At 43.2% G+C, this 27,695-nt stretch overlaps 1 protein-coding gene across 2 annotated transcripts in view; it reads right to left on the bottom strand.

Moving 5' to 3' along the window:
- LOC115193640 (spectrin beta chain, non-erythrocytic 1) overlaps positions 1-27,695 on the bottom strand; it is a 133,847-nt gene that overhangs the window by 9,259 nt on the left and 96,893 nt on the right. For both annotated transcript variants that reach the window (XM_029752480.1, XM_029752479.1), the window contains 16 exons: positions 27,385-27,587; positions 27,030-27,120; positions 26,792-26,938; positions 21,687-21,950; positions 20,573-20,797; positions 19,867-19,956; positions 19,390-19,674; positions 14,688-14,818; positions 14,161-14,365; positions 13,692-14,066; positions 11,776-12,020; positions 7,094-7,232; positions 6,824-6,908; positions 6,525-6,721; positions 5,192-5,292; positions 4,258-4,312 (listed from right to left, as the gene is read on the bottom strand). In XM_029752480.1, coding sequence (XP_029608340.1) covers positions 4,258-4,312; positions 5,192-5,292; positions 6,525-6,721; positions 6,824-6,908; positions 7,094-7,232; positions 11,776-12,020; positions 13,692-14,066; positions 14,161-14,365; positions 14,688-14,818; positions 19,390-19,674; positions 19,867-19,956; positions 20,573-20,797; positions 21,687-21,950; positions 26,792-26,938; positions 27,030-27,120; positions 27,385-27,587 — 2,838 coding nt within the window. The remainder of the gene's footprint in view (positions 1-4,257; positions 4,313-5,191; positions 5,293-6,524; positions 6,722-6,823; positions 6,909-7,093; positions 7,233-11,775; positions 12,021-13,691; positions 14,067-14,160; positions 14,366-14,687; positions 14,819-19,389; positions 19,675-19,866; positions 19,957-20,572; positions 20,798-21,686; positions 21,951-26,791; positions 26,939-27,029; positions 27,121-27,384; positions 27,588-27,695) is intronic.

The raw sequence follows: 27,695 nt of genomic DNA, 5'->3' as shown, positions 1-27,695 counted from the left end.
CCAGGTTTTGCAGCCTTCGATTGGTGCAACGTGGGAGTGATATGTCATCACCTCTTTGTTAACTGTTCAGGGTAAAAGCTAAATAGTTTTCGCTTGGGCTGACACTCATATTGGGAATTATATTATTAATGGTCACATCTGCACCCAAATTCTTTCTCAAATATGCTCTCCAAACTGATAATAATAGTACTACAGCTAGACTGATCACCTCTATGTAAATACTCTCAGATCAACTTTGATTGAATTGGAGGATCATTTTGATAGTAGTAACTGTAGTTACCTTAGAAATTAACCTTACGCAGAACTACACACACTAACCTTAGAATTGCTCAAACATTGACCTCTCAGTTTGGATGTGTGCCTTTTTACACCAAATTAAAATACTGTAGATGTAATGTCAGACGTCCACTGGATAAATGATATCTACAAGACAATGAAATGAAAAATGGAATGAAAAAGTATTGCACATGAATGTGTATAAAACAACCCTGGGATGAAACCATAGAATATACACAAGGGGAAAACAATAACAGTTGTCACTGAAAGTGGAAGGTGATTAACAATGACGACATGCAAAACAATATACTACCATAAGATATGAGGACAAAAACAGGGTTATTTTGCAGACGGTACAAGGACAACACAAACAGAACAAACATGGGAAGTGATTGACTATCAAGGTTTTATTGGGGGAGTGTGTTAGTGGGGTGGGTGCAAGGATGAAATTATTCAAGGGTGGACCAACACGAACATAATCAGGGAGGAAAGGAAGATCCGATACACAGAGCTATAGTAACATGAAAAGTGACATGAGAACATGAAGGCAGGTACCATAGATCTACTGAGGACCAATGAATGACTGATAGGAATGGTTTTATACCCCTCTACACACACTGACACATTCACCACCACTGGAACAACTCGAAAAACAGAATTACCACAGTGAAGTGATATGAATATCCCTTCCACATAGTGAAATGAATCATACATAGTGAAGTGGTATTTGAGACGGTACTGTATGATGGCGGTATGACATCATGTATGCGTGGTCTGGACGAGGGTGAAGATGATGTGAAATGGATGGACATCTGGGGAAGATACAGTAGCTACTCACTACTTTTGATTTCTTGAATTTTATTGAACCTTTATTTATTCAGGTAAGTCACTGAGATAAAAATCTATTTTGCAAGAGACCTGGTTGACTTGATCTGGTGCAACTTGAAACCTGAGAGGACTAAAGAATATGATTTAATGGCATTACTGAGTTACCGATTTAAGTCGTGCATTTTGTCTGTCAGTTATTCAGGTTCCACATGGTAAGTTTGTAAATAATAACATACATAAACAGTATTATCATCAGGGATGGAGACAGGAGGAGAGGAGTGTCGAGCTGAGGGGGAAGAGAAAGAAGGGAGGGGAAAGGAAAAAGAGGAAATAAAGAAAAGACACAAATAAAAATCTACACAGAGAGAGGGGGGGTCCTTTTTCATTCCCCCACACACACACACACACACACACACACACACACACACACACACACACACGGTTGGGTAGGACACTTTCTAAATGTAATCCGTTATTAGTTACCTGTCCAAAATTGTAATCAGTAAAGTAACTTTGGATTACCAAATCTCTAACACAATCTGATTACATTCAGTTACTTTTAGATTACTTTCCCCTTAAGAGGCATCAGAAGAACACAAAAATGAATGTTACCAATTGAACCACATCAATTGCAGGATAAATAAATGTTAAAGTTTACAAAGCTGACCATATATGGATGTTAAATTTTACTTTATGGGTTGGTTATGTAGGCTTCTTCTAACCCATCGCTTTCTACTACATATAACAATGCGATTAAATTATATCTTTACATTAAAAATCAAAATCTACCAGAATTCCAGTCATTCCAATAAATGTTAAACCCCTTGATCTTCAAGAATAGGACTTGGAAATATAGATTAGCCAAATTGTTTTACCTGAGCATGACCCCAAACAGAGGACTTATTAGCCAGCCCTACTCTGTTGTTTATGATTTTGCTGTCATGGACTGAGTTGAATAATAAATGCTGTGCTAATGGAAAGGCATGCTTTGACCGCTACTGAAAAGTGCTATTTACATGTGAAAAATGAATGCCATATGCTGCATTTGCTATAGGCCTATTGCTTAACTTTTTGTTGATGACACTTTGATATCTTATCTTAATAATATGCAGCTGTTTAAAGGGCAGATCCACAGATGAAACAATAACAAAATGGACACCCCGCCTCTGTTTTGATAAAAAGCTGAGGGATGGGCCAGGAGAAATGTAACTACTCTCAGATTAATAGACAGAGCTATGGATGCAAGGATTGACCATCCATGATATCAAACATATTTTTTAACCATGTTATGAGGCTATAGAGTGTTTGTTTCCATTTACATGTCTACAAACATCGAGAAAAACAAGCTTATATTTTGGGTTCTGAGGCTCATGAGGCATTTCATAGGTAGTAAGATAGATATAATATATAATTCCAAAAATGGATGTAGCAACTACAGATTGCCCCTTTAAGCCTATCAAAAGTGTGCGAGTTGGAACGTGCCCTTTAGGCCTGTGGATAAAAAAATACAATAATTTGCAGCATGAAATAGATTGAGCAATAAAAGCCCCACTTTATTCCATAGGCCGGGATCCACACTGCGCTGCTGTTGCGAGAGCACATTTTTCACTGGGTTCAAAAACAATGATTGATAGGCAGTTTAAACTTCTTGAATTCAACCATTATTGGGTTCAAATATACATTTAGATTTGTGAACAGCCATCCACAACCACAATCCGTAAGGCGCAAATAGCTAAATGTGAGGGCAGCAGTGAGATTCACATCAATGTGCTATGTAGATATCAATAATAAATGATATCCATATCGCTGTAGACTACATCACTACTGTCATCCTTACCTCCAAGCGTTTATTCAAGTTGGACAATCTTTGGATGCTGACAGCAGTTGCACCATTGGAAGACATAGCTTGGACTGTAGCCAACAAAAACCTATTCCTGTTCTTTTCCTGCGATCGACCAAACACATTTGGTGTGTCATCATAGTGGTCTCTGATTTGTGGTCAGACTCGCTCAGGTGGAACAAACTTCAATTTGCGCTTTTTTTCAATGTCATTGAGAAAACAAACTTCATTTCGGAATTTAAAAGTAATCCTTGAAGTAACCATCTAGTTTTTCAAAAGTATCTGTAATCTGAATACAATATTTTTGATGGTAATGTAACGGATTACAGTTACCCGTTTAAAAACAAATCCCTACAATGTAATCCATTACTCCCCAACCCTGCGTGTGTACGTTCATACACACGCACACTCACACAGTGCTCATTGTCATTCTAGAATACGTAGTGCTGTAGTGCTTGTGTCCCATTATGCTTTTCTTTCCATCATCCAATAAATCATTTCAATCTACTAGGAATAAAATGTAATAATGTATTAACTTCTTGTTTTGATCCTTTGTTCAATCTCAATCTCTGCTTTTGAAATAGGGTTGCCTAACTCAACTTTATATCTGGTCCTCTACCATCCAAAATGGTTTCATGTCTTATTTCCAACTTCCCATGTAATCTTTGCTCTGCTTACATCAGTTAATAGTCCAGTATGTTACTGCAGCTACCATCGATCAGTTACTGCAGCTACCATTGATCAGTTACTGCAGCTACCATCGATCAGTTACTGCAGAGCAGGTCCAGCGCTAAGCAGTCCTCAGTAGTGTTTGATCTATCAATAAAGGCACCAGTTGGTTTAAAGCAATATGAAGGTATAAAAGATTAAAGCACTAATAACTAACCTATTAAGCAAAACAACTCTGATCATCTAATTATCCATGTTCAGGCCTGCAACATCCGCTGTGATAAAATAAGATTAGGTGAATAAAAAACGGCAATACAGGAAACTGCAATCAGCAAAGCTAATTTGCATTAAAATGCATTACGCAAATAAAAGAAAAAGGAATACTCAAGGTAGGATAAGTATAGTGTTTTGTAACGGACATAGGATAAGGCTAAATGGTAAATGAGGAATAAGTGTGACTAATTGTCTGAATCACTGGTGGGTGGGGTGGGTGGAGGGGGGGGGGTGTACAGTCCTCCCCTTGGGTGGGGGGCAGGGGGTGTTGGGGGTCACGGTCCGACCCACCCGCCATTCTTGCCCCCAGTCCCAGTCCTGCGGGTCTGAAAGCTGGTGTACTTTTGGTAGGCTGGGGAGCGGTAACTAACCCGAGGGGAGTCCTGGTCCGATGACGGTCCATTCTGAGACACCTGCTCACCCTCCCTGTAGGGACGACACACAGAGACAACAGTCAGTCTCAAACACAGTGCAGTATAAACACACTGGGACATTCATAACACACAGACAGCAGTGAGTCCCAAATGCTGTATCTATAAACACACAGACAACAGTGAGTCCCAAACACCACACCTAAAGGTAGACTCAGAAATGTGATGTAAGTGCACAAAGTAAACGGCATAGTGGGTCAATATCCTCTCCTTCTAAGAGCATTGCAGCGCGAGGCTCAACTTCTCCGTTGTTTTAGCCTTGTACCACGCACATGCGCATATTCTGTGTGTGACTGTATGAGAGCGAAGTCTTGCATCTAGCTCATCTCAATATCTGCGGTGCTGCTCAAGGCAACGTCCTTTCTGTTTATTGGTTTATTCATATCCCCATTAGCTTTTGCAGAAGCAGCAGCTACTCTTCCTGGGGTCCTCAGAAAACACAAAACATGACAAGTAACAAAACACTAATTGACTGTCCTTGTTGATCAGTCTAACAAATGTAAAATACAACCATATACAAAAAACTAAAGAATAACGTGTGTAGATTGAGTGTGTGAGTGTGATAGCGTGTGTGTCTGCGTGTGTGTCGTTTCACACTCCCCATTATGCCATGAGATATTGTTTTATACATTTCTTTAAGGTCATTCGGCAGTTTGCTTGAGCAATTGGAGATGGGAGTTGCATGTGATTACGGCTCTGTATAATACTGTGCAAAATACTTTATAGTATTTATAAAACACACTGGGACAAACATAAGACCAGAATAGAGCATGCCTGCTCAGTCTAAACACAGACACAGAACAGACGCACTAAATAAGTCATGACAGACAGACCAAACAACATTTTAGTGTGGTACTCCAGGCTTTTCTCTCACCTCTGCTGTGGCGATGCATCGTCCGTCTGGGTCTCTGCAGGTGGCGGATTCCTCTTTCTCTCTTCCTCCTCTTGCTGTCTTCTCACTTCCAGTAATTCCATCTACATCGCAAACCGACACACAAATCATTAATGACCAACCTAATTAGTCTGATTGAAATTGAGAAACTAAAGTAATTTCATTAAGTCAATTTGACTGATAGACAAATGAGAAGAGAGATTTGGAGAATGTGGTGGAAATTCTACCTTTAACTAATGAGAGGCAAAAATCAATCAAGGTATTAGTTTTATTAAAAACGTATAATAAGGAGGCTGGTCGCCCCACCCCCACAGGAGAAGTGGAGTTCGCTTCTGGGTTATATACTATCTCAGGATAGGTCAGGATAGGTGCAACCTCATAGATGACGTACAATGGTTCCAAACACCAACCCCACACATCCTGTGCCAGACCTTAGGCACCAAATACAAATAACTTGTTTTGTTCAGTACTTAGGATATTTGTTGTTACTTTGTTCTCTCCCCTAGTTCAAGGTGGAAATGATCTCCCCCTAGGAGGAGGAGGTGACTGACGCACAGACACTGTGGAGACAAGTGATTGGTTCCCCATTACTCACGCCATCCCTTCACATGGTTTGCAATAAAAACACATAGTTCACATATGGAAACAATGTTTCCTTCTGACCTCCTTTGCCATACTCCCTGCTGATATTCTGCCTAGCAACAGGGACATGTGATAGACACACCTGACTTCTCCCCTCTCTGGACCCCAGGTGACTGAGGCCCATATGAGGGAGAAAGTGCAGCTGCCAACCCCAGAGTCCGAAAGGAGACATTCAAATGACAAGTGCTCAACAGTTCAATCATATAAGCATATTATGCAGTTAAGACATGTTAATTATCTTGGTTACCTAGCTAACACTGATTTCTCCATCACAATCTTTCCCCAGAAACAGGCTCCAAAACAGAACAATAGCTCCTGGTGTGCAGGATATAACCTTTACTCTGTCCAGGATCAAGAGGAACCAGTCAGTTTCTGTCATATTCTTGGCTGAGTGGCCAGACATCATGGGTCACTCGACACACACAGAACAGTTAGAACAGGCCTCTCTTAATGTGCGCACACACACTTATCTTATATGAGTTAGTTTCTTTAACTATGTCAAGCTCAAAGCCAAGACTTAAAGAAGGACATTTTAGTACACCAGCATTAGTAGGGATTAAAATACAATTTCTCACAGGATGGATGCCTAATCTAATTCAAAACTACATTGAGTTATTATATGACTGGTTTAACCTACAGCCCTGTGAGTTGTGAACATCCCCTGTCCTCTCACCGTAGTCAGCCGTTCCAGCGCTGAGAAGCGCTCCTCCCAGGTGGCAGCGGACTTCTCAAAGGCCTCGTGTCTCTTGATGAGTTTCTCCACCTCGTCCACGTTCTGACCCATCTCCCTGCTGGACAGGTACGGCTCCTGTCCCAGTAGCCATGACTCGGCCACACCCGCATCCCTACCAAACTGGTGCACTTCCAGAACTGGGCAGAAACACAGCTAGTCAGACAACACGGCAGTATAAAGCAACAGTGGCACAGTAGCTACAACGGTGCAACAGACTGAACACGATTTGATAGAATTACCCAATCTTAGCCACTCCCATCTGTCCTCCCACTTGTCAATCATGTCTTTCCTTTTGTCTGTCAACTGTAGTAACTTCTCTTTGATCTGAAAATTGAAGGGACATTTAGTTTTAACTGAGGCGAACACCACCATACATGTAATGACACACCACCAGAGGGAGCCATGTTTCCATCCGGAGACAAAGAAGTAGAACGAGGCAAAAAAGAGAAACAGAACGGAGGAGGGAAGTAACAGTATCTGAGGGTGTTATGACATCGTTGGCCCCTCACCTCCTCTAATGCGTAGTGCTTCCTTGCCAACAGGGACTTGCCCAGCTCGATGCAGTTGGTGAAGCTGTTGTTGCGGGCGTCGATCTCAGCCTTGATGCCTTGGTGGTTGTTCATCAGGAGCTCCACGGACGACACGTCCCTGAGGACACAACACAATTAGAGGTGTGACACATCAAGACAATTAGAGGAGTGACACATCAAGACAATTAGAGGAGGAGTGACACAACAACACAATTAGAGGAGGAGTGACCCACCAAGACAATTAGAGGAGGAGTGACCCACCAAGACAATTAGAGGAGGAGTGACCCACCAAGACACTTAGAGGAGTGACACAACAAGACACTTAGAGGAGTGACACAACAAGACACTTAGAGGAGTGACACAACAAGACACTTAGAGGAGTGACACAACAAGACACTTAGAGGAGTGACACAACAAGACACTTAGAGGAGTGACACAACAAGACACTTAGAGGAGTGACACAACAAGACACTTAGAGGAGTGACACAACAAGACACTTAGAGGAGTGACACAACAAGACACTTAGAGGAGTGACACAACAAGACACTTAGAGGAGTGACACAACAAGACACTTAGAGGAGTGACAACAAGACAATTAGGAGTGACACAACAAGACAATTAGAGGAGTGACACAACAAGACAATTAGAGGTGTGTCTCACACACACTGAACATAATGTCCCAATGTCCTTTGCTTAGGTTACCAGGGGGTTAAATGACCCATGAAATGCTACTTACATTGCTAGTCACCATGCTAGTGTACGTTTTCTAAAACCACAGGTACATACAGTCAAGACAGGATGACCTGACACCCAGTGTTTTTCAGTGGACTACAGCCGCTCACATAATGATGTTCCCCCTCAGAGACCTGTCTGATTACTCTGGGACCGTGCCAATGTCAGACTAACCACGAGGCAGGACAGTGGAAACAGAGCAATGCAATTACCGACAAACCAAATCTTTCCATTTCTCTCTCCTACCTGCTTTTTTCACCATTCACTTCATTAGCCAATCCATCATTCTCTCTCCTTTCTTTCCCTCCTGTTTCTCTCTTGCCCTTTACCTGACATCCTCATTAGCCCACAACGTCTATCTGTCGGTCTCTTCCTCCCTCTTGTCTTTTCCCTTTCTGTCTCCCTCTCATTGTCGGTCTCCATGGTAAGCTGCTGGCTGAGATTCAGCTGCGAGGCACTGAAATCAGTTACCAGATAAGGGCTTGATGTGCTGCTGTCTCCTTGAGAGGAGGACATTGAGGCAGTGTGTATACACCATTTTCTGCAGGTGCTTTTTCAGTAGCTATAAAAAGGACCAACTGCCAGTAGGATACATTCATCTGAGCCATCTGCTGAAAACCTGAGCTGCAGAAAGCCTTGCTACAGCATTAACCCAGAAGAGTCTAAGCCCAGTCTAAGATGGGGGGGTGGGGGGGGGGAGATCCTACTAAGTTATGTGGAATTGTTTAAAGGTCATACCAAGGATCATTTGCTATTATTTTAAGACTCCTTAAAGTACCAAAGTAAATAAACACACATACACACTGCATTCAAAAAGTATTCAGACCCCTTCCATTTCCCCACATTTTGTAACGTTACAGCCTTCTAAAATTGATTAAATTGAATGTTTTCCTCAATCTACACACAACACCCCATAATGACAATACATTATGACAACGCAAATATATATATATATAAAAACTGAAATACCTAATTACATACGTTTTCAGACCCTTTGCTATGACACTCGAAATTGAGCTCAGGTGCATCCTGTTTCCATTGACCATCCTTGAGATTATTCTACAACTTGTTCTACAACTTGATTGGAGTCCACCTGTGGTAAAGTCTACTGATTGGACATGATTTCAAAAGACACACCTGTCTATATAAAAAAGGTTCCACAGATGACAGTGCAAGTCAGAGGAAAAACCCAAGCCATGAGGTCAAAGGAATTGTCCGTAGAGCTCCAAGAGAGAATTGTGTTGAGGCACAGATCTGGGGAAGGGTACCAAAACATTTCTGCAGCATTGAAGGTCCCCAAGAACACAGTGGCCTCCATCATTCTTAATTGGAAAAAGTTTGGAACCACCAAGACTCTTCCTAGAGCTGGCTGCCCGGCCAAACTGAGCAATCGGGGGAGAAGGGCCTTAGTCAGGGAGGTGGCCAAGAACCCAATGGTCACTCCGACAGAGCTCCAGAGTTCCTCTGTAGAGATGGGAGAACCTTCCAGAAGGACAACCATCTCTGCAGCACTCCACCAATCAGGCCTTTCTGGTCTGATGACACCAAGATTAAACACTTTGGCCTGAACGCCAAGCATCACGTATGGAAGAAACCAGGCACCACTCATCACCTGTCCAATACCATCCCTACGGTGAAGCATGGTGGTGGCAGCATCATGCTGTAGGGATGTTTTTCAGCAGCAGGGACTGGGAGACTAGTCAGGATTGAGGGAAAGATGAACGGAGCAAAGTACAGTGAGCCTTGATGAAAACCTGCTCCTGAGCGCTCATGACCTCAGACTGGGGTGAAGGTTCACCTTCCAACAGGACAACAAACCCTAAGCACACAAACCCTCATAGCAAAAGGTCTGAATACTTATGTAAATAAGGTATTTCTGCTTCTTATTTGTAATAAATTTGCTAACATTTCTAAAAACCTGCTTTTGATTTGTCATTATAGGGTATTTTGTGTAGATTGATGAGGGGGGAAAAAAAACTAAATGTGGAAAAGTGAAGGGGTCTGAATACTTTCCGAATGCACTGTATATCTATATATACACACACACACACACACACACACACTACATGACCAAAAGTACATGTACCCCTGCTTGTCGAACATCTCATTCCAACATCATGGGCATTAATATGGAGTTGGTCCCTCCTATGCCTCTATAACAGCCTCCACTCTTCTGGGAAGGCATTCCACTAGATGTTGGAACATTGCTGCAGGGTCTTAAGCCACAAGAGCATTAGTTAGGTCGGCACTAATGTTGGGCAATTAGGCCTGGCACGTAATCGGCGTTCCAATTCATCCCAAAGGTGTTCAAGGGGTTGAGGTCAGGGCTCTGTGCAGGCCAGTCAAGTTCTTCCACACTGACCTCTACAAACCCTTTCTTTATGAACCTCGCTTTGTGCACGGGGGCATTGTCATGCTGAAACAGGAAAGGGCCTTCCCCAAACTGTTGCCACGAAGTTGGAAGCACACGATCATCTACAATGTCATTGTATGCTGTAGCGTTAAGATTTCCCTTCACTGGAACTAAGGGCCCTAGCCCGAACCATGAAAACAGCTCCAGATCATTATTCCTCCTCCACCAAACTTTACAGTTGGTACTATGCATTGGAGCAGGTAGCGTTCTCCTGGCATCCTCCAAACCCAGATTTGTCCGTCGGGCTGCCAGATGGTGAAGTGTGATTCATCATTCCAGAGAATGCGTTTCCCCTGCTCATGGTGATTTTAGGTTTGTGTGTGGCTGCTCGGCCATGGAAACCACTTTCATGAAGCTGCCAACGAACAGTTCTTGCGCTGAAGTTGCTTCCAGAGGGAGTTTGGAACTCGATAGTGAATGTTGCAACCGAGGACAGATGATTTTTCTGTGCAAAGTGCTTCAGCACTCGGCGGTCCCATTCTGTGAGCTTGTGTGGCATACCACTTCGGCATGGCTGTGTGCTCAATTTTATACACCTGTCAGCAACGGGTGAGGCTGAAACAGCCGAATCCACTAATTTGAAGAGGTGTCCACATACTTTTGTATATATAGTGTATATTTGATGAAAACATTTTTTGGGCCTTATTGCTATTAGCCCAAACAAACACAATGAAGATTCACTACACGGAAGAACAGCTAGTCCCCAAAAAATTATCAAAATGAATTTTGTTCTGAAGTGTCTGTCCTATATCTAAGAGACATAAGAAAGATCAGGAAACATTTGTGTTTTTTATTGTACATGTATTTAACCTCTTATTCATATACAGTACCTCCAGAAATGTTTTCAACTGGTACCGGGGGACATTCAGAAGAGTCTTGTGAGCCCTGTGGGCGTTCCGTGAGTGTCTCACCTTCCCAAGGAGGGGTCATATTAGTGTGTACAGACAGAAGTTGGAAGATCGGCTGTACCGACTTCAGGCGATCCCAAGAAGCTTGTGGCAGTCGTAGAGCAAAACTAAGAACACCACCATGTTTGTGCGAGTCTCATCGTTCCATCTTTTTCATAATAGTTTTGTAGGCCAAACCGTTCAGACGATTTTCGGGATGCCTCATGGTCTGAGAAACACCACTCTAGCTCTGTCAACTTTCATCTCAGATGAGGAAGTGCGACATAAAGTAGGCGGATGCTGTAGACTGAGACGCATCCAATGATCTCTCTAGCTTAAACTGACAGATTTCTAGCGATTTACACAGGGGCGTGGACATCAACCTTAGGGTGTTTTATAGGGTGAGCTAGTGAGGATAACTTTGTAAATCACAACAATCAGAACAGACCATTGAGGATTAGATACATAAATCTGGACTCAAGCTGTCGACCACAAGCTGCTTACAGAAAACTACAGAGATTATTCTCACATTTTCTGGCTTTTGTTGGAACATGCACTGAAATAATGCCAAGCTATTTAAAAAAATGATCCGTATGAGGCCAAACTGTTTCCCGTCAGGTTCACAGTACCTGGGCTTCTCCTGAGCCTCGATGAGGCGGATGACGTCCTCCATCCAGAGCATGAGGTCTCGCACCATGCTGAAGAAGCGGAACTTGTCGCCGGTGTCGAGCAGTCTGACCCTGCGGCCGTCGCAAGCTTCCAGCAGGGTCCTCCAGGCCTCCAGCACCTCACCCTCTCTCTTTTGGATGTCATCAGCCTTGTCTCCGGCGTAGGCAGACTGCAGACGCACAGCATCCTCCTGCAACGTCCTCACCTGGGGAGGGAAAGAAACAAGTCTTATCTATGATTTACATTACTAATCTATGAGAGATTCACCTTATAGCTGCATAATTTGTTTAGGCTGTATTAGAACTGCTTACCCCTTTGACCGAGAACACAATCTAATTTTTATATATGTTTTATTTATTTAACCTTTATTTAATATAGGCAAGTCAGTTAAAAACAAATTCTACTTTAATATGACGGCCTACCAAAAGGCCTCATGGGGGGGACGGGGGCCTGGGATTAAAAATAAAAAAATAAATACAATATAAATATAGGACAACACACAACACAAAAAGAGAGACCTGACATAACAAGACAGCAACACATGACAACACAGCATGATAGCAACACAACACAACAACAACATGGTAGCAGCGCAAAACATGGTACAAACATTGTTGGGCACAGACAACAGCACAATGGGCAAGAAGGTAGAGACAACAATACATCACACAAAGCACCCACAACTGTCCGTAAGAGTGTCCATGATGGAATCTTTCAATGAAGAGATGGAGATAAAACTGTCCAGTTTGAGTGTTTGTTGCAGCTCGTTCCAGTCGCTAGCTGCAGCGAACTGAAAAGAGGAACGGCCCAGGGATGTGTACTTTGGGGACCTTTAACAGAATTTGACTGGCAGCATGGGTGTTGTATGTGGAGGATGAGGGCTGCAGTAGATATCTCAGATAGGGGGGAGTGAGGCCTAAGAAGCTTATATAAATAAGCATCAACCAGTGGGTCTTGCGGCAGGTATACAGAGATGACCAGTTTACAGAGGAGTATAGAGTGCAGTGATGTGTCCTTTAAGGAGCATTAGTTGCAAATCTGATGGCCGAATGGTAAAGAACATCTAGCCGCTCGAGAGTACCCTTACCTGCCGATCTATAGATTATGTCTCCTTAATCTAGCATGGGTAGGATGGTCATCTGAATTAGGGTTAGTTTGGCAGCTAGCATGAAAGAGGAGCGATTACGATAGAGGAAACCAAGTCTAGATTTAACTTTCGCCTGCAGCTTTAATATGTGCTGAGAGAAGGACAGTGCACTGTCTAGCCATACTCCCAAGTACTTGTATGAGGTGACTACCTCACGCTCTAAACCCTCAGAGGTAGAAATCACACCTGTGGGAAGAGGGGCATTCTTCTTACCAAACCACATGACCTTTGTTTTGGAGGTGTTCAGAACAAGGTTAAGGGTCAGCAACAACCTGGGGAATAGTTACATGGGAGATGAGGGTGTATGAATGAGTCAATTGGAAGCTGGGGATGATTGTGGCCATGATAGTTTGAGGGACAGATTGGACATTTATCCAGGACACCAGGGTTAACACTCCTACACTTACGATAAGTACAAATGGGATATTTAGTGACGACAGAGAGTCAGGACACACGTTTAACATCCCATTCAAAAGACGGCACACTACATAGGGCAATGTCCCCAATCACTGCGATGAGGCATTGGGAACTTTTGGGGATGGGAAGTACCTCCTACTGGCCCTCCTACACCACTTCCAGCAGCATTTGGTCTCCCATCCAGGGACCAACTAGGACCGACCCTGCTTAGCTTCAGAGGCAACCCAGCAGTGGGATGCAGGGTGGTATGCTGCTGGTTAACTGCCTTAGTAGGTGCTTTGGTCTTTCTGGCTACTGGCGTTATTGTCATACCTGTGTCCCCAGGGCCTGGATGTCGTGTTCAAAGGTGGTGTGCATCCTCTGCAGGGTCTCCACTGTGTTCTGGTCTCGGCCCAGCTCCTCAGGCAGCTTCTTGTGTTTGTCCAGGATGCGGTTGAGGATCTCCTTGGCGTCGTGGTAGAACTTGTGCAGCTCGAAGGACGCAGCCAGGATCTGCGTGCGTGTGTCGATCAGCTCCAGCAGGTCGGCCCACGCCTCATTCAGCCCGTCCTTCCACTCCGCGATGGTAGCCGCGTCGGTGTGGCCCGAGTTGATGAGCTCGTCCGCCAACTGGTTGACGGTGTCCACGCGCTCCTGACCGATGTTGCCCGTGTCGCGAGCAAACTCGCGGAAACGCTCCTGAAGCATCTGCAGAGGGATATTATCACAAAGTGAGAACGCACATATTCCGCTAGATACTCTGGCAACCAGGGAGCATAAGTGGCATGGCTGCACTACATACCGTGACATGTTCGTAGTCCTGTCCCAGCTCATGTGACCCAGCCACTACTTCCCTTTCAGCGATCCACTGCTCCAGGTCATCCACCTCCCTGTTGAGCTGGAACAGACGGAACCTCTCGTCCAGCTTCCCCCTCCTCTCCTCCGACAGGTCCTTGAGCCCCGCGTACAGCTTATCCACCTGGGACTGACGCATGCCGATCCGCTCACTACACAGCAGGAGGAGGAAGGAGGAGGCAGGGTAGGGGGTTAAGATATAGGATATACATGATCCTACCCTCACTCTCTTCTGTGATGCTAAACTGTCAAGTCTTAAACCTCTGGGTGGTTAAATCCTACTTCAACTCAGCAGGAATGGAGATGAACCTTACAGTGATCTTAAGTTAGGTGTCTGGTCTCTGACCACTCTGGGCTGGGTTTAAACCCTTAACATTCTTTAGTCTGAAATGGGTGGATATGATTATGGTTTAAACTTCCACATTTCACTGGAGCTGGTCTTTAACCCTGAGGATGAGCCCCTGAGACCCTCACCTTTCAGGGTGTCCGGCGGCCGTCAGGCCTCTACTTGTCTGGGACAGCTGGTGGACAGTTTCAGCGTAGTCTTCCACAGCTTGCTCCAGTATCTGGTGCTTCTTCAACATGGCCACAGAGCTCTGCTCATCCTACACACACACACACACACACACACACACACACACACACACACACACACACACACAGACAGACACAGAGAGCGTCAAGGTACAGACGGTGACAGCACAGACCATACACAGGCAGTTTGGTGTACTATGATCTATAAGGCCATTTGGGGAAAACTGGCACGTTATTTCTGTTCTTCCTTGATAAGGTCAGAAAATAAATACGAGTCACGGTCTGACTCCTCCCAGTTCCTAAAATCAGAATGGATCATTGCAAAACATTTGAACTACTCAGCTTTGTGTTCTTGGAATTCTCTCCAGACCAGCTGGAGGAGTTTAAGGTTTGGTTGACTCACATGCTGCTGAGGAATGTGATTGACATTATGACTTGATGCGGTGGTACATATGCTAGAATTTTTTTTACATCCTGTACTTGTATCTATGACACTTGTATGTTCCTTTAATTTAAATGCATGTTTGTCTACGTGAATATTATTATTTTTGAATGGTGTGTCTATGTCTGTAAGTTGTTACAGTATGTCTGATATTTGTCGCAAACATTGTTACCCCCCTGCTGCTGTCTTGGTTGGACCAGGCCTCTCTTGAATTTTAAAAAATTGATGTCAAATGTGACTAACCTGGATAAATAAAGGTTAAATAAATAAAAAATACAAATCAGTGTACAGGGCACATTATCGACTAGAGATAGACTAGTCTCACAGATATCCAGTCCTGTGGTAGGATAATATTAAGGGTCAAGGAGCATCCAGCCTACTAAAGGACATGAAAACATGAATGGGAGGACTACTCTCTGCCTACTCACCTTCCACACCCAATATCCCAGCATGCCACACAACTATGTCGCAAGGCCCTGTTTGCCCAGGTCGCTGCACACATCTTTTACCCTTCACTGACTTCCTCATTTCTCACTGTGATAAGAACCCACCTCTGCCTGACAGACCAACAACTTACCGGGCAACAGTCACAGTCCTACCAAGTGCAGAAATACCCCTTGTACAGTACTAACCAATCCTTTTCCTACCCAGCAGCTTGCCTTGTAACAAAAAAGCAGCTTGCCTTGTAACCACACCCCAGTTTCTATTAAACTCTGCCCCTCCTAATGATCCAGTCCAACAAACTACTGAAGTGCAACCCACCAGTCCTAACCAAAACACAAATTGTATCTCTACCAAAGACAGCTGCTCATCCAATCATCCTGCCTCCCCCGTCAGGCCCAATCCCCATCATCCTGCCTCCCCCGTCAGGCCCAATCCCCACCATCCTGCCTCCCCCGTCAGGCCCAATCCCCACCATCCTGCCTCCCCCGTCAGGCCCAATCCCCACCATCCTGCCTCCCCCGTCAGGCCCAATCCCCACCATCCTGCCTCCCCCGTCAGGCCCAATCCCCACCATCCTGCCTCCCCCGTCAGGTCCAATCCCCATCATCCTGCCTCCCCCATTAGGCCCAATCACCATCCTCTTACATCCTCCATTAGGCCCAATCACCATCATCTACATCCCATCAGGCCCAATCACCATCAGCCTTCATCCTATCAAGCCCAATCAGCGGGCTGAATACATTTGGCCTGTCACCTAAAACCCTCACACACTTTTACAGATGCACAATTGAGAGCATCCTGTTGGACTGTATCACCGCCTGGTATGGCAACTGCATCGCCCACAACTGCAAGGCTCTCCAGAGGGTGTGCGGTATGCACAACGCATCACCGGGGGCAAACTACCTGCTCTCCAGGACACCTACAGCACCCGATGTCACAGGAAGGACAAAAAGATTATCAAGGACAACAACCACCCGAGCCACTGCCTGTTCACCCCGCTAACATCCAGAAGGCGAGGTCAGTACAGGTGCATCAAAGCTGGGACCGAGAGACTGAAAAACAGCTTCCATCTCAAGGCCATCAGACTGTTAAACAGTCTACACTAACACAGAGAGGCTACCGCCTACATACAGACTCAAATCATTTGCCACTTTAATAATGTGATAATGTTAAAAATATTTATTGGTCTGATGTGATTAATGAGGAGCATTCAGATGCTGCACTTCATGAATTTATGAAATTGCTTCTTCCAATTATTGATAAACATGCACCTATGAAGAAGCTGAATGTTAGAACTGTTAAGGTTCCATGGATTGATGAGGAAATTAAAAACTATGGTTGAAAAAGATGGGGCAAAAGGAGTGGCTAATAAGTCTGGCTGTACATCTGACTGGCTGACTTACTGCAAATTGAGAAATTGTGACTAAACTCAACAAAAAGAAGAAGAAACTGTATTACGAAGCCAAGATCAATGATATAAAGAATGATAGAAAAAAAACTTGAATACTTAAAATGAAATTGTGGGCAGAAAGACAAAATCAACTCCATCTTTCATCGATTCAGATGGCTTATTCATCACAAAACCATTTGATGTAGCCAATTATTTTAATGATTATTTCATTGGCAAAGTGGGCAAACTTAGGCAGGAAATACCCACAACAAACAGTGAGCAATTTATATTCATAAAAAAACAAAAAATGAAAGAAAAGCAGTGCAAGTTTGAATTCTGTAAAGTTAGTGTGGGAGAGGTGTAAAAAGTATTGTTATTGATCAATAATGACAAACCTCCTGGCATTGACAACTTAGATGGAAAGCTACTGAGGATGGTAGCTGATTCTATAGCCCCTCCTATCTGTCATATCTTTAATCTGAGCCTAGAGGAAAGTCTTTGTCCTCAGGCCTGGAGGGAAGCCAAAGTCATTCCGCTACTCAAGAGTGGTAAAGCAGCCTTTACTGGTTCTAACAGCAGACCTATAAGCGTGCTGCCAGCAAACTGTTGGGAAAAAATGTGTTTGCCCAAATACAATTCTATTTCTCTGTAAACTAATTAACAACAGAGTTTCAGCATGCTTATAGAGAAGGGCACTCAACATGACACTGACACAAATGACTGATGATTGGTTGAAAGAAATTGATAAGAAGATTATGGGACCTGTATTGTTAGATTTCAGTGCAGCCTTTGATATTATTGACCATAACATGTTGTTGAAAAAACTTAAGTGCTATGGCTTTTCAACCAGAGCTATCTATCTAATAGAACTCAAAGGGTTTTCTTTAATGGAAGTGTCTCTAATGTCAAACATGTAAAGTGTGGTGTACCACAGGGCAGCTCTCTAGACCCTCTACTCTTTTCTATTTTTACCAATGACCTGACACTGGCATTAAACAAAGCATATGTGTCCGTGTATGCTGATGATTCAACCATATACGCATCAGCAACCACAGCTAATGAAGTCACTGAAACCCTTAAAGAGTTGCAGTCTGTTTTGGAATGGGTGGCCAGTAATAAACTGGTCCCGAACATCTCTAAAACTAAGAGCATTGTATTTGGTACAAATCATTCCTTAAGTGCTAGACCTCAGCTGAATCTGGTTTGAATTGTGTGGCTGTTGAACAAGTTGAGGAGACTAAATTACTTGGTGTTACCTTAGATTGTAAACTGTCATGGTCAAAACATATTTATTCAATGGTTGCAAAGATGGGGAGAGGTCTAGCTGTAATAAAGAGATGCTCAGCTTTTTTTGCCACCACACTCGAAAAAGCAAGTTCTGCAGGCTCTAGTTTTGTCTAATCTTGATTATTGTCCAGTCGTGTGGTCCAGTGCTGCAAGGAAAGACCTAGTTAAGCTGCAGCTGGCCCAGCACAGAGTGGCACGTTTTGCTCTTAATTGTAATGAAAGGGCTGATATAAAAACTATGCATGCCAGTCTCTCTTGGCTAAGAGTTGAGGAGAGACTGACTGCATCACTTCTTCATTTTATAAGAAACAATGTGTTTAAAATCCCAAATTGTTTGCATAGTCAACTTACACACAGTTCTGACACACACACACACACTTATCCCATCAGACATGCCACCAGGGGTCTTTTCACAGTCTCCAAATCCAGAACAAATTCAAGAAAACGTACAGTATTATATAGAGTCCTTATTGCATGGAACTTCCATCTCAGATTGCTCAAATAAAAAGCAAACCTGGTTTCAAAAAACAGATAAAGCAACACCTCGTGGCACAATGCCTCTCCCCTCTTTGACCTAGATAGTTTGTGTGTATGTATTGATATGTAGGCTACGTGTGCCTTTTTAAAAATGTATGTAGTGCTGTCCTTGAGCTGTTCTTGTCTAATGATGTTGTGTATTATGTCATTCTGTATTATGTTTCATGTTTTGTGTGGACCCCAGGAAGAGTAGCTGCTGCTTTTGCAACAGCTAATGGGGATCCTAATAAAATACCAAATACACATATTACATTACTCATCTCATATGCATCTTGCCTATGCCGCTCGGTCATCGCTCATCCATATATTTATATGTACATATTCTATCCCTTTAGATTTGTGTGTATTAGGTAGGTAGATTACTTGTTAGCTATTACTGCACTGTCGGAACTAGAAGCACAAGCATTTCGCTATACTCGCATTAACATCTGCTAACCATGTGTATGTGACCAATAACATTTGATCACCATCACCATACCTCACATTCATTCTGATTGCTCATAAAGAACATTTTTAGCTCTCTGCTCCACTGCGCCCCTCACCTTGGCTTTCTCCTCTGACATCATGTAGAGCTCCTGCTCGCTCATCCAGGCTTCGGCTTCAGCAGCATCAAAGTAGTACTGTTGGGCCTTGTGGGCCTCCTCCAGGCGTCCATGGCGTTTGCCCGTCTCCTCCCGAATCTGGGCCCATAGGCGCCGCAGGTCGGCCAGCCGCTGGTGGATCCCCTCGCCGCTGAGGCTGTCGTCGTCATCCTTGAGGACCTGCTGGCTCCGCTCAAAGATATCATCACAGCGGGGCTGGTGGCCCTGGATCTCCTTCTGCAGGGTCTAGTGGGGGAGAGATCAAAGGGCAGCAGGTCAGAATGAAGTCAGATGCTTTAAAGTAGAGTACATGAGGTCACCTGGTACAGAAATAGATCTGTCACCCTGATTTTAATGGTAGTACTGTAAATGCTAAGAGCTATATTCTATAGATAGAAATACTGTTCAAGGTTCAAACTGATGGAGTTTGTTTCATACCTGGTTTTTCTTGATGAGTAACTGGACTGTTTGCAGGTTGTTTCCGTGGTCTGTTGATATTGCAAGTGGCATTCGCTCTTCAACCCAGAGCTAAGAGGAAAACACAGAAATAGATATGAATCATTTTGGAAGATTAACACTGATGTAGCAAAACCAATGACGGCATCTAAACTTAACCACAACTAACAACTTGATGTAAGTGAACTAACTACTTAGACAAAGCGGTTTTTGTTCTGACTGACTGAAGTAAGCATTTTAAATCCAGTTGACGGCATACAAAGATGCAGACACTTCAGTTCAGAGACCCAACACAGTCCTTTCAAAACAAGTGGCCTGCTGCTGCTTGTCTGCCTGAAAGGAGTTGATACAGTCATCACATTAACAAAGAGAACCCCACAGCTATGAAAGCATGCACCTGCTGCTACTCTCAGTACCCCCCCCCCCCCCCCAACAAAAAAACCTTTTAACTCTTTAATCCCTTCAGACAAGGTGCTGCTCTGCTGTTCAGCTTCTGATGCTGTTCCAAACTGCCATAGGACACGGATTTCACACAGCACACACAGTATACTGTAGCTTAGACATTTGCATAAAAATACAATTAACACTTGCACAAGCGGGCATACATAATCTCTTTCTCTGAAACACACATGCGCACACCCACACAGACAGACACGCACACACGGCTACGCTGGATTAATGTACTTACGATCTCGTCCTCCATGTCTCTGTTGAACTGGTGGATCTCGCGGGAGGCCATGAGGTTCCCCTTCCTCTTCCGTAGAGGGTCCAGCAGCTGCTGGAACTTCTTCTCCACGATGCGGCGCTGGCCGTCCACCTCGTCCGTGTCCTTCCCCTCCTGGCTGAGGACCTGGGCCTGGCTCTGCAGCTCCTCCACCTCCTTCTGACGCACCTCCACCTGGCTCTCCAGCATCTAGGAACGCCACACCAGGAGGAGAGGAGTGGACAGGAAAGGAAAGAGACGGGATTTCAGCAGGCTCTCTATCTCCCTCTCTGGTCTCCTGAGAGCTTGCGATCCAGAGCTCTTCGTCTCGCTTGTGCTCTTGGAGTTTCCCCTCTCTCACGCTTGTTTGCTCTCCCTCTTCCAGATGGAACAAACTGAGGCAATGCTCTCCCTCTCTCACAATGCACACATTTTGGGTCTGGGTTACACAAAGGATACTATGGGTGCACAACCATTCATTTCACTGTCGCTCATATACAAATCAGCAAGTTCTACCTCAAATTATAAGCATACTGTTTCGCTCCATCACTCCCTCTGCTTTACTCCCTCTCTGTCAGTCCTCTCTATCTCTGGCTCTCTCTTACACACACACACAGTGGGAGCTCATCTCACAGACAGCGAGCTGGCTCATCCACACATCAAGGCAAGGGAGAGATTACGTAATGGGATGGGGGGGGTAGTGTGTGTATGTGCGTAGCATGGGCTGTTACATAACGTGGTTAGTCTGCTCATTACTGCTCCACTCCAAGGAACCATCTGCATAATAAACTGTGTTCCAATACTTCATGTGTGTGCTGTTTAGCTTACGCTCCCCCTTACATAGTTAAAGTAAAAGTGAAAACAATATCAGGCTTAACACTTAGCTCATCATTTGGCTACATCGTTTGTCTATGCAAGTCAATTCATCCTGAGGTAAATTACTGACAGTGGCTTTAACCTAATATGAAACCATGAGCTAAAATGATAGAGAAATTGGCATTTCACCTGTCCATGAGTGTGTCAAAGGAGTCAGGAAAATAAGTAGTATGGTTACATACTGAGGGAGACATACAACAACTCAAGCTCCAGTAGTCAGTACCTGTTGTTTCTTCAGCAGGATGTTGACACTGGTCAGATCTTTGCCATAGTCGTCTGATTGGATCTGTCCATCCACTCCCACCAGCCACTTGTCTAGGTCAGCACAGCTCTGGGTGAACAGCTCGGCCTTGTTGGCATCAAACAGACACTTGGCCTTGGTCTGGGTGGTGGACTCCAGGTCATCCCACATCAAATGGAGCCCTGCCAGCTTTTCCTTCACCATGGCCTCTGTCTCCGGCTTCTCAGCTATCAGCTGCATTCCATCCTGGGATTGGGTGGGAGAAAGTCACGTTAGAACATTATGGAGATAAATAGAGCTCCACTAATGCCATTCAGGAAGGAAGACAATGGGAAATTGGTGATTCAGTCAAATCGGACCTGAGCAATGTGACACTGCTCACGATCATTCTCAGCAACAAGCCGTCAATACTGAACTTTCAAACGACTAGTTCTAGTCTGCAGAGCTACTGCACTGGTTCTGCTGAAAGCTGCTTTTGAAATTAATTCCACTGAAAGCAAATATCTTTTTTTTATTGCTTTGGTACCATTTTCACATGGTGAAATGTCAGTTTGTACAAAACTCAAAACAGATCATCAAAAAGGTTGTTTTTTCAAAAACTAAAAGGACATTTTCAATTGACTAAGTGCAGCACAAAAAAATCTAAAATCACAGTAACTTTTCACCCAACCTAATTAGTGTTTGATCTAGAAATACCTTTCATATAAAGTAATTGCCTTTAACAATGCAATGCTCACAATACTTTTCATAGGATTCTCTTATTTGTTTATATACATCTGACCATCACTTAATCCAACTACGCTTAATGGTTAATCACTGAACCGTTTGGTAAACCTATATATTTTAAACTGGTTTGTCTACTATATATAGATTATGAGAACAACATAAATAAATTGTTTTCTTGTAAAGTATAAACATCTAAATGACATGTATGATACATGACAACCATACACAACGATTACTCGTTATTGCTAATTGATTTCACATAGTGGTAACCACAATTGGTCACCATATAAAAAGGGGGTATGTGACAATTTCCTTCAACATGGAGCAGGATTTACAGCAAGGGAGAGGAAGAAATCAAAGAGCTCGTGGACAAGGGGCCTGTCAGAGAGGTGGGCATGGGACCCATCAAAGAGGTCAAAGGTGGACATTAGAGAGAGAGGGAGGTAGACGGCAGGGAACTGTTGTGTCTAATGAAGTCTGGGCCATCGTTGATGACCATGTGGTAAACAGAGGCCTTAACGTGGCTGACAGATTAGTTCACCCCAATCTGAAAAGATCAACTGAATTCAATCAGATAGATAGCAATAAAAACGGTACCACAGTGGAACAGAATTCGTTAGAGGAAAAACAAAAATAAATGGAGGAACTTACTTAAGAAAGATCAAGTGTAATATATTACACAAATAAAGCGAACTGGATGGAATATTGGAGAGAAATGCAACAAATATTTTTTTTTATCTTCAACATAGAAATGCTAACCAAAACAATTTAGTTAGAGGAAAAAAGTACTTTAAGCATAGGTTTTCATTTCAGTCTAGTCCATCTCAACTAACCGAAGTTAATTGTAAGGATTTTTTTTCTAATAACAAAGTAAAATGAACAGCTGTACAGAAAGACTCATGTGATGGCCAAATTACAGAGGAACTTCTTGATGCAATTAAAGCCTTTAAGTCCGGGAAAACTCGAGGGCTGGATGGCATACCAGTCGAGGAATACCAAACCTTTGAGGTACTCAGAGGACCGTTATTGGCATGTTTTAACCACTTCTATGAAAATGGTAGATTAACTGACACTCAACAAGAAGGTCTGATTTCACTTTTACTGAAACAGGACCCAAGGTGGTAAAGATATAGTCCATAAAAAAATTGCCGGCCCCCTTCAGTGTTGTAGTAAAATGCATAGAATTAAAAAGGTATTGTCGGATATTATTAATCCTAATCAGACAGGTTTTCTACATGGACGATACATTAGAGATAATATAAGACAAGTACTGGAAAAATAGAACACACTGAAAAATCTGGGAAACCATGCCTGGTATTCATAGCAGATTTTGAAAAGGCTTTTGATTCAGTAGACTGGAATGTATATATAATTGCCTGGAATATTTCAATTTCGGAGAATCTCTAATACAATGGGTTAAAGTTATGTATAGTAACCCTAGGTGTAAAATTGTGATAAATAAAGAAGTATACCAGTTTCATTGAAGGTCCCAAAAATTGACAGCAGTGACATATATATTGAAAAATAGTTGGGCAGAGATTTTCAATGTAATGATTCCATGGCACATGGTTTATGAACTGATACACAAAACAACGCTGGATTCAAAACTTTGTTTTTCAATTTAAATTTTTACAAAAATTATTGCAGCCAATAGAATGTTATGGATATGGTGGATACAACCATCCCGTTTCTGCTGCGAAGAGACAATCATTCAATCATTTGTTTTGGTAGTGTCCATAAGTAGCTTGTTTTTAGATGCAGGTTCAGGAAGGACTGCAACATTTACCTGGAGCTAACTCTGCAAACAGCGCTGCTCTGGGATTTAAAAAGGCATAGTCAATCGATCAATAATATAATAACTCTAACCAAAAAAAATCTTTCATTTAAAATCTATAGAAACTATGAGAATAGAAAGGTTCAGAAATCTTATGAAACATCACAGCACAGTTGAAAAATATATGTCAAATAGAAACCGGATGGTGTTCAGCGATAGATGGGATAAAAGTTTAATAAAAGTTAAATAGATATTATATGTTTACAAAAAATATATATGGGGGATTGTAAATTATGCAGACAATTACATTGATGGAAGCCACAATCTATCTGCAATATTAAAGCTGATCAACCTCCTAAAAAAGTATAATACAAAAAATGTAAATGTAAAATAATTTCGATCATGAGAACATTTCGCCAAGAACACCGGTAAGTCTGCAGGATATGCACTATGCTTTACCATTACATTTACACTAAATTACATATTGTACTGCATGTCAATTCACAAAACATTCTTACAGTATTATCCATTGACAGTATACTCTGTTCTAACCTCAGAATTGACAGAAGCCCCCATGGTGGTGGCGGTGGCCATGCGCTGACAGACCGACCAATAGGAGTGGGCCGTGGTGGAAATGTAGAGGACCAGGAATGACATACGGCTGTCCGAAAAATAAAGCAGGCCATTAAGGAGAACGATGACCCCTTTGCCAATGTGGCATCAATGAGCCTACAAACAATTGCCCACCTTTTGAAGAGGCACCAGGTATCTATGAAACACATTTACCTGGTGCCTTTTGAGAGAAACACCGACCAGGTGAAACAACTGCGGGTCGAGTATGTTCCGGTGCAGCACTATATACTGTATTACTGTTACTATATGATGCACATGCTACTTCACAATATCATATTGGAACTATACTGTAAAAAAAAAACTAACCAAATGATATTTTTATAAGGTGATGGTGCTTTATTTTGCTGTGAACCATCACAAGTATATCTTTGTTGATGAAGCAGGCTTCAACCTGGTGAAAACTCAGCGCCATGGGCGGAACCTCATTGGCCAACGGGTGACCGTCCAAGTGCCAGGTGGGGGGAAACATCTCCATGTGCGCAGCTATCTCTGAAGACGGTGTGGTAGGACGTAGACCATTACTTGGATCCTACAACGCTGCACACCTCATTGTGTAAATTGAGCAGGCCTGTCAAGGTGAAGGGGTCACCTATTTCATTGCGTGGGACAATGTTAGGTTTCACCATGCAAAGGTGGTTCAGTCATGGTATGGGCCCATCCCTGATTCGTAACTCTATATCTGCCCCCATACTCTCCTTTCCTCAACCCTATTGAGAATTTGTTTTCAGCATGGAGGTGGAAGGTGTACGATCGCTATCCCCATGAGCGTGCCACCCTCCTTCTGGCCATGGATGAGGCATGTGACGACATCAATGCAGACCAACGTCAAGCTTGGATACGCCATGCCAAAAGGTTGTCCCGCAGTGCATGAACAATGAGGACATTCACTGTGGCTTGATGCAAATTAATGCGTACTTAACATTGTTTTATTTCATTTGTTTCATTTGATTAGACAGTAAACCTATATTGCAATTACATCTGAAAAATAAAATGCATTTTTTTAATGAATGATTGTAGAGGATGTCTTCGTTGATCACACCTTTGATTAGACATTGGATAGAGATTATGGAAATTATAGATTTTCTGTAAATTTTGTTGGGTAATGTAAGTGTATTGCCTAATGTGAAAACTGTAATGTACTGTAATCTACACTACTGTAGCATGTTACTTTCATCACTTCTAAGGGGGATTTGAAACACGTATCTTGCATTGTTTGCGATTGGATTAACTGGTAAAAATTATTACATTGAAAATATATCATTATGTTGTGTTTTGGGTATTAAACCAATGTTCTCATTACATTTCACAATAAATGTTTATTTTTAAGCAATGGTTGTGTAGTGAGAGATGTTTACAATCCAAATGAATGCACAATGACAGGTTTTGATTGAAAGACGGGCTGCGTCACCAGTTTGGAGTTTTGTACTAAGAGTTGTGAAAATGTACTACATACTTGTGAAATAGTACCAAAGCCATAAAAATAAACTATTATAAACTGGGTGGTTCGAGCCCTGAATGCTGATTGGCTGAAAGCCGGGTATGACAAAAAAATATGTTTGTAACCAGTTTATAATAGCAATAAGGCACCTCGGGGGTTTGTGGTATATGGCCAATATACCACGGCTAAGGGCTGTATCCAAGAACAGTCCTTAGCCTTGGTATATTGGCCATATACCACACCCCCCTCGTGCCTTATTGCTTAAATAGCCCACGTGGTTGTTATGACTCGCTCTGCATTAAGGACTAAAGGAGAGAGCTGTTCTTATCAGACTGGAGGGAACTGTGGAGTATAAGCATCAACAACAAGTTATGAGCTAAAAAAATAACTACTTCACACACACACACACCCCTTTAGGGACACGCACACTCACAAAACAAACAACACACATCTCAAGGGAGGGGACATGTGCAATGAAGTTGTCAAAGAGAAGATATCCGTCATTAAGTCACTGACCTTCTCGATCTTGTCCAGCCACTCCTTGTTGGACTGCAGCTCGGCCATGAACGCCTGGTGTTTGAGCCATTTGCTGTGGAGGTTTCTGGCTTCGTCGTACGACATGTCCTGAGCCGTGAGCATCTTCTCATTGATCCACAGGGACAGCTGCACACACCAAAGAGCCAATTAGTGAGACACACACACAGAGAGAGTAGGTGAGGGGTATGTTATATGGGTGTGATGGGGGGCAGCTCACCTCTTGGCAGTCCTGGAGAAACTTCTGCAGGTCTCTGTTATCCTTCAGCTTACAGAGAAGCTCACTGGCCACCATACGGTTCTTCTTATGTCTTCAAACACACACACACACACACACACACACACACACACACACACACACACACACACACACACACACACACACACACACACACACACAGACACACACACAGACAAACAGGGGTTAAAACATATATTTAGCACAGAGAGAGGTAAGAGCTCAGAAACAGCTGTTTTAAAAAATGTATAGGTAATGATGGCTACAAAATCATCCTCAGTTCTCCACATACACAATAAATCAAATTGTACAGCGCTTTTAACAAAGTATTCAATACCTCTCATCGATAGAGTCCACTTTCTCTTGGATGCGGTCAGCGTTGACGTTTCCATCGCTGACCAGCCTGCGTCCAGTGTCCACCACAGCTTTGATCTTCTCCTCGTTGGCGTCCATGGTGGTCATGAAGTCCTCCTGCTTCTTAATGGCTCCCTCTGCCCCCTCCAGAGTCCTGGGCATCTCTGTATGGGCCAGCACGTACTCCTGAGAGAGGAGCGAGAGAGAGGAGCGAGAGAGAGGAGCGAGAGCGAGAGAGAGGAGCAAGGCAGGGAAAGAGGGAATGAGGAAGGAGGCGGACAGTAGCGGCGTCAG

This window comes from Salmo trutta, chromosome 5, assembly GCF_901001165.1.
Source record: "Salmo trutta chromosome 5, fSalTru1.1, whole genome shotgun sequence".
Classification (NCBI taxonomy): Eukaryota; Metazoa; Chordata; class Actinopteri; order Salmoniformes; family Salmonidae; genus Salmo; species Salmo trutta.
Note: the sequence above shows the minus strand (reverse complement) of the source record. Positions and strands in the feature narration are given on the sequence as shown.